Below are 12,216 nucleotides of genomic sequence, written 5' to 3' on the forward strand. Positions count from 1 at the left end.
AGTTGTCCTGCAGCAAAACAGATGAAAAGTAAACATAAAATGCTACTTAATTAATTATTCAGTCAAATCAATACATGAGAGACACAAACTTCAGTGTGTAAAATCAGGGCCAAAATCTCAGCTTTTGTGAGGCAAAAAAAATCCCAACCCAAACCCTTCACAGTTCTAAGTTAAGAAATTAGATGAGAAGTTAAACAGATTTTCCTTTTCAGTGTTGTGACTGCTGAGGCCCATCACAGAACCAGAATGCTTGGAGCAGGCCAAAGCTGGGACTTCTGGAAGTCGTGTTTTCTCTGCCTCAGTGCCTGGCTGTGCAAGAGCCCACTCAGAACTTCCTTCCCCTCAACCACTTTGGCTGTTAAGGCTGCAAGGTCTATGAGGCTAGGAGCTATCTTTTAGAGCATGTGGCTCCCCACTCTGCTAGGTGTACTTGATCTTACAGGCAGGGCCTTTGGAATGGGCTGTAATGGAAACAACAATAATGTCCTTTCTCAAAAAAATAACACACGAGTCTGCTTGTAAATTGTGTTGCAGATAAAGTTTCCATCACACTTTTAACTATCAAAAGCTAACAAATCTTACTCTACAGTTCCACAAACAGTTTAAGCCAGCACTGTTGCCAAAAGAAGCAATCTCATCTAGCCAAAGAAAAGGTTAATTTGAACCCATCTGGGTTCTCCAAGGCAATTGACAACATAGCTGCATAAATGCTTGTGTTGGCAGAAGGAATGGAGCAGCAGGATCATTTCTTCAGGTGGCAGTGCCAGTTTATGTAGGCTGAAACACTCTCTTGAAAGTACAGCCTGGGTTCTCTGAAGGATTTCTCTCACAACTTAGAGTGGAAAAGCTATGGATCACCCAATTTTACACATAAAACTGCTAATATTCACCTCCCAAGAATGCTGCGAGGTTAAGCACACTCGTGTTTGGAAGGCATTACAGAACTAAGATTAGTAAATATTTAATTTTCTCTCCTCCCCTACCCCAGCTTTGGCCACTAAGTATAACTCATTCTGAGCTCCATATACTAAATCAATGACTTGGAGCAGCTCCTAGAAGGTAGCTGTCAAGCTCCCTGCCTGTGGGCCAGATGGAGGTCAGTCATCATACGCACGCAATCCGATTTAGTACTGTTCTGCAATACTGCAGCCAAAACAGCATCTAAATGCTTTGCACCCACCCGTGCTGCAGGGAACCATGGAACAGACAAATTACCTCTACAGCAGACATCCTTTCTCACCTTGATCTGGGGAACAGCTGCAGAGGAATAAAGGATGAGTAAATCAACTCCTTTTGCATGCGTTCCACGTGTAAACACATCCTGTCAAGCTGACAGAAACAACAACAAAAAGGAGTGTTTCTGAAATGTACCTTAATAAGGATGTTAACAACATGCTGGAGGAAAAAAGAGGTCAGCCTCAGTGTCATTAGCATAAGGGAAACCATCAAAGTGAAGCAGCACATAGCTTGCTTTCACAGACTGGGTGTGAAAACAGGCATTTTGGTTATTTTGTTAGTACTTCAAAGTCTGGCTGTTTCTGAGACCTAATAACAGCTCTTGGTTCCCCATCACCTTAAAAATATGTTCATGGTCAATGGGTTAGGTGGAAATATCCGATGTAAATGATGTACTAAGGTACAGGTCCCTGAAGTCAGTGATCCACAGGGATAGCTGAGCAGTGTAGAGGTTTTAGGACATTTATCCTAATATTTCGTCCCTAGAGGCAACTCAGAAGCCTACAGAACTTGCTCTGCTGCAGAGTTTCTGACTGCTGTGGCTACCAGGGCACATGGGCACCCATCCTTGTTTGCTCCCAAGGCACAGGACATGCCACGAACACGGAAGAGAAAACGCAGTACGTGGCAGCTCTCTGGGCTATCAAGACTTCTCCAGCAGCTCAGTACAAATAGCATGTTCTGAGCTCCACAATTAAACTCATTTATTTTATAAGCTGAGATAAAGTGTAAATGCCCATGCTAAGTACTACTAGCCATTGAATCAACAGCTCTAATAAATTTTCACAAGGCCTTTCTGATTACTGAGATAAAGTAGAATTGGGCCCCACAGTACAACAGGAGCAATCCTAGAAACTCTTTGTGCAAGACAAGTTTAACACAACTCATGCTTCAGTCATGATGACATTTTTTATACTACCAAAATAAAAGTAAATTAGATAAAAATACATTTAAAACATTAAATGTGAGATAAATACAGTTTGCAGTTACATAAATCAAACTCATACTTCCTAGGTTACCCCTAAGTACAAGCAGACTCTGTTGAAGAAATCTTTCCCATTACATCCTGATCCTGTTAATATTTATGCACACAGGAAGCTCCACTGAAGTCATGATGACGACTCACATACACAAAGTTAAACACACTGCACAACTGCAAGTCTCATGCCATAAAAACTTCACTTATAAATGTAGAACATAATTTAGTTGCCTCTGCCCATATACATTTAAAAGGAAAAACAACAGGCATACAGTCCAGCCTTTTTTTCCCCCCCTCATCTAAAGCCATGGAATAAACTCTCAGTAGGGCAGAACTGCCAGAGGCTCTACTCAATACAAACGAAATCCAGCTAGAAGTATTTTGTTTTTCAATCATTGCTGAAAAAAGAAATGTTTTATATATAAATATATTTGTAAAGAAGCATATATATAGACACCTATGAAGAAATAAGAGTATTCTCCCTATGCTGTTTTTCTCTATCTGAGCACCAAGTCAGATATTTTTCACAGCCTAGCAAATTTCTAGCAGGATATTCATTTACTCATTCCCCTTCCAAGAGCAGTTAGCACTCAGTGCCGAGATGCACTTTCCTCCTGTCAAACACAGGAGTCAAGAAACGAAATAACGAAGCTTTTTAGAAAACAAACTCATAGAAGTTTAGTTTAGAAACTGCCAAGGAAAAGAAAGGCACCAAGAAATCCAATTGATTTTGGGTTTTTAGACAGTTAATTGAACCCACTTAACACAACATCGCAAAATAAAGTTGTTAATGAATTCAATTTAAGTTATTTTCTCTCTACTAACTCCTGGAACCTCCAGTCTTCTAAGGAACTGGCACTCAATGCTTTTCTGCACTACAATTACACCACACCTGCAGAGTTTATTCCAGTTTTGCCTACCAAGAGCCACTTAAAGCCATTCAGGAGCCACCAGCTAGTGACAGCTGGCAAATTCAAACCTGTCTCAGTAGTCTATCATATGTAATCAATTGCAAATAGAACTTCAACAGACTCATCCCATTATTTCCTAGCTAATTCCCCCTGGGAAAACAAGCCAGCAAGCTTCCACTTTGAATCATGAAACTAGTTTTGCCCCTGTCTCTCCTCCCAGCTTCTCCCTTTCCCCTCCCCTCTGCCTCAGTTTGCTGCAGTGTTTCAGTTTTTCGGCTTGATATCCGTTATGTTATGTCAGCTGTTACATTACGCTTAAAACAATAGACTCCAGCTGGCTGAGGTCAGATGTGAAAACAAGGACCTAACAAAGCCAGAGACCCTCCAGTTATACTGAAATTGAGATACACACTGAATGTAGCACTTAATGACAAACTACTTTCCAGACATTTGGGCAAAGCATAAAGGAAACACCTGTCACTGCAAACATTACACACTAATCCAGATAAACCCTAAATTTAAAAATCTTTCTTTTCACTGCTTGGCTATACGGTGCACCAGTATTCCACAGTTTTAAATTCTTTTTCCAAGATGGAATTTGTATTACTCCGCTTGTTTACTAAAATAATAAATAGCGAGAAATACGTATCATTTCAAAGAAAATACATATACTATGTTTCTTTTGGAGTTTACCAAGCAAATGTTTCAAGTCTAACATGGATTTACACCCCAGAAAAGTTGAGTCAAACTTTAACCCTTAAGTAGGAAGCTCGACAAAAGTGAGCAATAAATGTAACTGTGACTGAAACATGCCTTTTTCAGTGATGGCATTTTCTTAGCTACACCTTTGAACAAAATTTATTGGAATGTACGGATTCTTAAAAATAAAGAAACAAACCACTGGTCTGCTGCGTGACTTATGAGAGCAAACACAAGCTCTTGAGAACAGGTGAAAAACTAATAACTCCAGAGAACATATCCCCTATTTATCAAAACCCTACATACAATTTAAAAGCAATGTTTCCTGAAAACTTTCACATTACTGCATTTCTCATGTACGACAATCTGGGATGCTTGCTCTGTGCAAAAGGATAACGTGGCACCCTGCTCATTTCTGTCTCTGGCAAAGACCCCCGCGCTGCCAGGGAGGGAGATCACCATGTCAGATCATGTGGGCCACCAAGCAGCCAGCAGACGGCACCAATCCATCACCAGTAGCTTGTGCTGGCCCACAATCTGTCACCAGCCCCACCCTGAGCTCAAGGAAGGTTGCTCTTCCCAGAGCCCGTCTTAGTCTTCAGAGTTTGAGTCCCAACAAATGCCTGGTACTTCTCATCCCAATGGGGATAAATGTTGAATTCTGATTCCTTCATGCACAGTGATGTAGTTGCAGACTTTATTTTAAATGAGAGTGTTCAGTTATGCCACCACACAACTCCAGGTACAGAAATCCCAGGAAAAGGATTTTTCTTTTCCAAGTTCTTAGAAAAGGCAGAAACAGAAGTAATCAATTTTCTACATCCAAGCCACTCCATTTCAGCAGACTAAAACAAGAATTCAAACCCACGGTGTCTGGACCTTCTAGATTAAATGTATGGGATACATGTAAAAAGAGGTGTGGGATTTTTCCATAAAAATTGCTGCTTATTCTTGTCACACACATCTAAAGGTCATTCTTGGTGGTAACTTTAGAGAAATTTAGACAAATAAGCTTTTTATTTTATCCCAGCTGAATAGGAAACATCTAACAATACCAAGAGCATACCTGGCAGGGCATAACATATTGGAAGTCTTTCAGTGTATTAACGAGTTTAAAAACTTTTTCCTTTCTGCTCCATGCAAACACTTGCCCAATTCATTTCACCAAAAGCTTTAATTGTTCTCTCTCTTTTTTTCTAGAAGCCATCCACATGATGAGCAATAAAGTAGACCAAACAGCATGAATTTTGTGGCTACCACCACAAAGTTGCCAGAGTTTGCTCTGGCACCAATGTTTACACGGCCCTTTTCTCCCATCTCTCTCTCTCCACAAATTATCGTTGCTAATTACTCGTATAAAATTCCCCAAGCCCTTGTGAAAAAAAAATTTCTTTATTAAGAGTTCACTTCTTCCAAAATATATTTTTATCTAGTTCAGGACACCGTCCAAGGTCAGAACTAGCCACCCAGGAGAGCACAGCGCGGTGTAATGCTGCCCTCTGGAGATTTTAAGGGGAAGCTCCAGCACCCTTTACAAGTGTTTGATTTTTAGCACAAGTCGAAACAAAACCAGCTCATCTCTCCCTTACTGGTCTTAGCATGCTTTCATTCCATATCACCTCTCCATTCCTCCCTTGCATTCCTCCTTAACTCAGATTGCATCTACACCAAACCAGAGCAAGAGGCTTGCCTGTAATTTTTTTTTTTTTTTGTAATAAAAAAGCAACTATTCCATGAATTTGGTTCAGCTGTCCCTAACACACAGCCTTATTTCCACTTTAGAAGCATCTGATTTGGCTCCCTTTGACCTGCTCAGAATGGACATAAAGCAGAATTTAAGCATGTTCATGCAACCTTCTGAACCAAATGAATTAAATCCTTTTAACATCACATTTACATTAACACATAACTCTCCTCTGCAGGCCAGGGGAGTTGACAAGGGATTGCTTTGAGAACAGCTGGAACAAGTTAGGATCTTACTACCAGCAACATTTCAAACCAAGGCAGCTGATTTTGCAGTGAGGCAGATTAGAAGCACTCACGTTATCTGCCAGCACAGCTCAGCCATAAACATCACAATCAGGGGCTGAAGTGCAGCCAGAAACACCTGGGTACAGATTCAGGGCAAGATCCCTGTTCCAGCTGCTCCTTATACTGTTACTGATTTTAATTTCTAATCATGTTTTCTGAGACTTCAAATCACTCACAGCTGGCCTTGTTCCTACAAACTAAAATGTAAAGAAGCCAGCTTTGACTGAAAGCTGGGATTCTCCACTTCAGCTGTCAGTGGAGTGACAGAAAGGAAAGGCTGCAGTGAGTGACTCCCTGGACAGGTCTTTCTGCAGGTCCAACAGAGGAAAAGCATTAAAGACCATAAATCCACTAGACACATCTTCTACACCAGTTGGCCTCACTTTGGGTCAGACCAGGGGACATTGCTGAGATTACAAAGACGAATTTTTCACTTTCTCAGCTACAGTTGTTCGAAGTCTGTAGACTAGATCAGTCTGTAGAGCTATCAACCAGGCATCCTTTACAGATATTAAATCCATTTAATTTTTCAAAAGGATGAAAAATGCACCAATGCAGATTGTGAGTCTGTATTTTGGCCTTCTTAAGCAAGGAAAATAATCGGGAAAGAAAAATGCTGGAACTCCTTTGAACTGTGCATTCTCTGTGCTTCAGAAGCAAAAGCTGTAGGTATTTTCCTTTTTCTTTCTCACAAGACCCACAGAATACTCCAGCAAACAAAAATCAAGGTTTCTACTCAGAACAAAACATTATATTAAAAAAAAAGCAATATAAACAAGATTTCCTATGGGCCTGGACTCTGTGCCAGTTTCTCACAATTATATTAATAATTTCAATGCTAATAAAGTAAATGGTAATAAACAAAAACTGTTGCCTTTTTATCTCCATTTGTATCTTTTAAAGTTTAAATATTGTTTAATCTCTTCAGTAAGAAGTATGCTAAAGTAGAAAATGAACTCAAAACAAAGCTGGAAAGAGCTTATACCTTCATTATAAAAATATAGCCTTTTTTTTTCTTTTCTTTTTATTTGGTTGGAATCAATATTGAAATGAGATTCCTACCAGAAAATAGCTTTTTCAGGCACACTAAATATCCCTTGGTTCAGCAGAATATTTAATCCCCTTGGATCAGGCACTTGGATTTTCTTAGATCATGCTGAGATAACAGCATTCTGCTGTGTTCTGGCACCATAAAATCCTTGCTTATGAAAATAAAAGAAAAATATGGCCTCTCTGGGAACATACATCTCTGCACTACTTTTTTCCATAGTTTAGACGTTGTAGTCTCAAAATCAATTTTTACACAGATATACCACATTCTCTTTATGAGTCATGGCAAAAGCTCTCCCGCACCACTATTTTACACGGGCCAAGTGTACACAGGACTCTTCAAAATGATGATGCTTTCACAGTCTTGGCTCAGGCTCCAGCTCACGCTGGGCAAGTGCCAACGACTAACTGGAGTCAAACCCCTCCGACAGCACCATCTAGTGAAAAAAAGAGAAAATAAACACATGCAAATTTAAACAGTTTTCACTGCATTCTGGAAACGAACAAAAGGCCAATTCTCTCCTAATCTCCCATTACAACTGCATTTAGGTATAGCTTTCATCAAGGCTCTTTGCCTTGTGAAGTGTGGTGACAAGTAGAGAAAGATTCAGCAGCTAATTGTAAGCTTTTTGTCTAAATCTGGAACACCACTTGGAACACATATAAACTTGCCCTTGTTTATTTTTCCAATGTTAAGCTTGCGTTTTTCTTGCTTTTATGAGAAAAAGAAGTGTTTTTCAATGCTTTAAAATTATTGATAGCATAACATCATCTGCTTCGTGCTGTGGGAGGTGGTATTTTAAGACAAGCAGCTCCAGAATAAAATCAAAATAATATATACATGTAATATCAACAACTTTTTTAGCTTTTATTTTCATACTATTGTAATATCTTGTATGGCTATATTAGTGAAGCATGAAATTCTTTTTCATGAGAAAGGGCACATTCAGCTTCTATCTGTAACTTCAATGTGACTAGGCTCCCTGCTTTCAAAAAGACTACCTGCTGAAATTATCTAGGTGCTCAGATCTTTTACAGGGTCAGAGCCAAATACTTTGGCTATTTGGAGGAAATAAAGCAGTATAGCTATTAATTGTGAGTGCTTTAAATGGTCCTGTTTAATTAGTTTTCCAGTCAGGAGGAACAGATTCTGTTCTTTTCCCAATACATATCTTCAATGCCATGCAACTCAGGTTTCATGGGATTACTTGAGGTCTCTAACCATAGGCTCTACATGGCCAAAGTTTCTCCGTTTTCACTGCCCAGTTAAGCCCAAGATAAAGCCATCTTCAGGATTCCCATACTCCTGGTAGGTTGCTGGTACACTGCTGCTCCTTTGAGCTCTCTCTCACTTAGTGTTAATTTGTTAATCAAGTTGCTTGCCCTCCTTTGCTCACTGACAATGACAATGTTACCCACTTGAATTGTCTGGCTCCAAATAAAAATCATATTGTCATTATTATCATTTTTGTCAAATAATTAAAAATCCTTCTATAGACACAAAAAAAGACATTAACTCCTGCCACAGAGCAGTAGAAAGAGTGCTCTCCTAAGCTTTCATTCCTCCTTACAGCACCACTTGGTTTGGAAACTTGCACTCTGTCTTTTCCTGTTTTGTGTCTTAATCCCTACATGTTGTTACACTTTATTTTACTTCCTTCCTTCCATTTGCAGTCTCTCTTCAACTAGCCCTCTGTGATTAAATCCCCCCTAAAAATTCAGTTACATCTATTTTCAACAACTTGTAATGCTATCTTAAAGTCAAAGAAAAATCTCTTAAGGAATAAGAAACAATAGGAAATAGGTACAATAGGTAGACACCAGCAGGAACGAGAGTCTGACATTTGTATTTGTGTTCCAGGATACCACAACTCCTTGGAACACAACTCCCACTGAAACTGGATAGAGCAGAGAGCACATTGGCCCATCTACTGCTTTGGACTGATAGCTGCCCATAATGCCCACAGGTTTCATCAAAGTTACCACAGTTAATCCTTTAAGAAAACAGTATCAGACTGTGCCAGTACCAAACAGACAACTGCTTATTTCCCATAAAAACCATGACAGCAGCACTTCAATTTTAGGAATTAACCACAGTTTTTTTTTCACTATGTAGAACAAGAACACTGATACACCATTCACTGATTCTCTCACTACTTAAGAGAGCAAGATAATACAGAACAGTAGAAATACACAATCCATTACACACAGTGTGTAATCCTGAATGCTTTGCATGCACCTTACACTGCCTGTATCCCCCAGATACAGACAGCACACGCTGCACACAGGATGAACAAACAAAAACAAGCTCCATGATTTCACAGGGTGGGGACAGGGAATGAAACCTTACTAGTTATGCTGCCACTAGAAGTTGTTTCACCGAGACAGCACACATGTAAAATATTATGATATATTGCAAAGATGAGTGAGACATTACCAGAAGTTAAATTCATCACAGACATTGGAAGAAGTTATGGATTAAAAACCCTACTAGTTATGGAGTGAAGAACCCAAAACAACTTAAATATGTACCAAAAGAAACTCCAAACCACAAAAAAAAAAAAAAAAAAAAAGGTACTGAATGCAGAAATAAATGTATGGATGCTCTTAGCTGGCACTAACTCTTATGTTACACCTAAGAGTTCAAACATCTTACAAGTTAGTTAAAAACAATATACACCAGGAATGAAGGCACTTCATATAGAAATAGTGTGATTGACACTAAATTTAACATGCTATATTCTTATTCTTACAGCATTCATATTAGGTATAGAACCTCAGCAAAATTAATAGATAAATAGAAAAAATTTATTATAATTGATGGGGGACTTCAGTGAGCTTTTTCATGTTAATAGTGGTAATATACATAATGATATTACTGGAGCATTGCTACAATACCCATTTTGAACAAATATTTAAAATTGCTAGCTATCATTTTCTCAATAGAGTGACAGTGTTTCCACAAGTTAAATAATCGTATTTACAAATACAAAGAAATCAATGACTTAGCAGGGGATATCCCACTAGCAAGGTACAACAAATTTATAAAATTTTGCACGTTTAAAATCATGCCTCTCCAACCTCAAAACTAAGGCTCTCCAATGAAACCGGAGCTGGCAGGACACTAACACTCCCGAAGCATTTGTTGATACATTTATGTTGCAGCACTGGTGTACTATAAACATGGTGACTGCATTTTCTCTGCTGAAGGGAGTGTAAGACAGGTAGAACAAGTTATCTTGAAGCCAATGAACATACAGGAGTGGTCCACTTTTGACACAAAGGTGGCTATGACATCAACTAAATGAAAGGACTTCCACTTACTTTATTCCCCTGCTATGGCCAGGTGTCTGGTCCTCAGTATGGCTGAAAAAAGGATTAACCCAAGCACTAGGAGGGATTCAAGTTTAATTAGAATAGCTGTATGTATTGGACACACCACAGATGTCCTCAGTATAAGGCCACAGAGAAGACCACTTCATTTTTGGGCTACCATGACTTTTGGTGTTTCTGTGGCTTTAGAGACTCATGAGGGGAAAGCAGAAAAGTCTCTTGTTGATTAAATCATAAGGAACATTCTGCTCGATACGGTGTTAGCTCAGGAGATCAGAATTTGCACATTAAGAACAAACACACATCAATCATATTCATGTCCACATACGTACCATCCAAAATAATGTCCCTGTAGCAAGAGCTGCATACTGCTCAATTGTAGAAAGCACGCTGAAGATGAGGCATATCAGCACAATAAGGAAGCTGTAAATAAAAAGAAATCAAAAAATGAAAATAATGTAATGCAGTGTAAAAAGAACCTATAGGGAGAACAGATAATTATGCCATCACAAATCATCTGTTTACACTGAAATGTCATTGGTTTTGGATTATCCCAAAACACAGCTGGTAACTTTTGCATGATCCTGCTTCCTGTTGCATAGTTTATTTCTCTTCAGACACTAAGGTTTTGGGTTGGACATTATCAAGTGAAACCACATGATAACACTAGCTTTAGCCTACCTCTAAGACTTGCTGTTTCCTGGCCCCTCATGAAAACATCATTCCTTGCTTTTTCCCATTGTAAGGATTAGTATGGTTGAATCACCACACAGCCCCCAAACACATTTCAGATATATGCCTTTTTGCTGTTCCAAAGTCCAATAAACTGAAAAAAAAAAAAAAAATCACAGCTAAGCCAAAGTTTAACAGGCTCTGCCTATACTGTCTTTTATAACTGATTCCTAAAAGGGCCCAAACAAATGAACTTTGACGTTTGGCATTTGAAACACAACCTAGGTCTGATTCCACCTAGTTCCAAATCCCTGCCATGGGCAGTCACCTACCACTAAACCAGGTTACTCAGAGCCCCATCCAACCTGGCCTTGAACACTGCCAGGGATGAGGCATCCACAGCTTCTACAGGCCACCTGTGCCAGTGCCTCACTGTACTCACAAGAATCTTTTTCCTAATATCTAATATCCTAATATCTCTTTCAGTATGAAGCCATCCCCCTTATCCTGTCACTACATGCCATGTCCCTCTCCCATCTTTCTTGTGGGCTTCCTTCAGGCACTGGAAGGCACAATTAGGTCACCCCAAAGCCTCTTTTCTAGGCTGAACAATGCAAATTCTCTTAGACTTTCCTCATAGGGGAGATGCTCCATCCCTCTGATCATCTCAGTGCCCCTCCTCTGGACTCACTCCAGCAGGTCCATGCCCTTCCTGTGCTGGGACCCCAGAGCTGGATGCAGCACTGCAGGTGGGGTCTCACCAGAGCAGCGTAGAGAGGCAGAACCCCCTCCCCAGCCTGCTGCCCATGGTGCTTTTGATGCAGCCCAGCATGCTGTTGGCTTTTGGGGCTGCAAACACACACTTGTCTTTAGGGAGGGGGTCCTGGTTCCCAGCACAAGATCTGGGAGAGCCAGGGAGTTGCCAGAAACAGCCCAACTGTCTGTAACCTCCCAGAAATCCTCTTTCCCCATCTGGGGAGCAAGGCTGCCCAGCCCTGCAGCCTCTGCCTTCAAACCTCTTCCCTGAGCAGCTTCAGCTGTGCCCACCACCCACAGCACTGCTGCTTCCCCTAAAGGAACATAATGCATTTGGGAAGAAAATAATTTAAGATCCAAACTGGATGCTATCAACTACACACTAGGCATAGGCAGCTTCCAGTTCCCAAAGAACTGCATGTTTCTTTTAAAAACATGACACCAGCAATCAACAAGACTGAAAACATCCACTTGTTTAACACAAAGTTAGTTGTTAGGGCTGTTTCTCACAATTCTGTTGAGACAAGCAACACCAATCCTTTGCACTCA

The 12,216-nt window shown here is 40.0% G+C and overlaps 1 protein-coding gene across 4 annotated transcripts in view; it reads right to left on the reverse strand.

The window, feature by feature from the left end:
* The window catches only part of KCNQ1 (potassium voltage-gated channel subfamily Q member 1), a 337,731-nt gene that overhangs the window by 284,888 nt on the left and 40,627 nt on the right, over window positions 1–12,216 (reverse strand). For all 4 annotated transcript variants that reach the window (XM_069016938.1, XM_069016940.1, XM_069016939.1 and 1 more), the window contains exon 2: window positions 10,572–10,662. In XM_069016938.1, coding sequence (XP_068873039.1) covers window positions 10,572–10,662 — 91 coding nt within the window. The remainder of the gene's footprint in view (window positions 1–10,571; window positions 10,663–12,216) is intronic.

The sequence above is a fragment of the Aphelocoma coerulescens genome, chromosome 5, assembly GCF_041296385.1.
Source record: "Aphelocoma coerulescens isolate FSJ_1873_10779 chromosome 5, UR_Acoe_1.0, whole genome shotgun sequence".
Lineage (NCBI taxonomy): Eukaryota > Metazoa > Chordata > Aves > Passeriformes > Corvidae > Aphelocoma > Aphelocoma coerulescens.